The 984-nt window shown below is 41.9% G+C and overlaps 1 protein-coding gene across 1 annotated transcript in view; it reads right to left on the bottom strand.

The window, feature by feature from the left end:
* Window positions 1-427: 427 nt before the first annotated feature.
* LOC149051186 (uncharacterized) overlaps window positions 428-984 on the bottom strand; it is a 1,828-nt gene continuing 1,271 nt past the window's right edge. The window contains exon 1 of the mRNA XM_089206586.1: window positions 428-984. This exon is cut by the window's right edge and continues 1,271 nt beyond it. Coding sequence (XP_089062712.1) covers window positions 464-984 — 521 coding nt within the window. The 3' untranslated portion in view covers window positions 428-463.

Genomic DNA, 984 nt, shown 5'->3' on the forward strand with positions numbered 1-984 from the left:
ATTTAATTAAAGCAACTCGTGAATTTAACCTTGAAATCAACCTTGATTTAAAAAAGACAGTTCTTGCACATTTTGGAGACAACCATGATTTGAAAGGCAACGTAAATTATTCACCTGTGAACAATCTTCTCGTTTTCTTCAGAATATCTCACTTGTGAGTTTTGAAGAGGGAGTGAATAATATTAACTTAAGCGATTCTCTTGTCACGCCATGGTGTTAATTGCTCGTTTGAAGATTTTCAAATATTAAGGGACCGGTCATTATTTATCGCCTGGGGGGGGTCGGAGTATTTTTGTTGTCACATCGGAGCATTTACCTGATCCCCCCGTAGAGTATCTAGTTTTTTAGAGATCCCCCCTTATCGGTAGTGGAAAGTTTCATGATCCCCCCCCCCTTTTCTCCCAGCCACCACCAAATAACTTTTTGAATATGCAAGTGATATTTTAATAGTGGTACTTACGTCTCATGGACCTTGAACCACAACGGTAAATATTTGCTCGTCAGATACGAACTGAATTGTCGAGGAAGTGCCAATCTCAGGCTGTTCATCCAAATCCACGAAAACATAGTCATCGTCGCTCTCTGCCTCTCCACTTTCGGATTCTTCATCCTCGGATTCCACGTCATCTTCATCACTCGACAGTTCTTCTGTTATCACAGTCTCTTTATTCTGTCGGTAATAGTGACATCGAATGGCCTTCACTTTGTCAAGTTTCCGACCCACAGTCGTCAAACCATGCTTGCTGAGATACAGGTCTAGTTCTCTTACCCGCAACTTTTCAACTTTGCCACCCTCGATGAGGTTATCCCATGGAAAGTCCTTGTACGTTCGTTCGGCCTCTTGCCTTCTTCGCTCTTGAGCTGCTCTTGTTCTGATGTCCTTTCGGATCTCAATATCCTTCAAATGATTAACATATGCAATGACGTGCTTCTCTTCCACATTATATTTTGAGCAGAAGCTCTTCATGGTATCCTGATCGTTTC

Source organism: Pocillopora damicornis, chromosome 1 (assembly GCF_964200805.1).
Source record: "Pocillopora damicornis chromosome 1, jaPocDami1.2, whole genome shotgun sequence".
NCBI lineage: Eukaryota > Metazoa > Cnidaria > Anthozoa > Scleractinia > Pocilloporidae > Pocillopora > Pocillopora damicornis.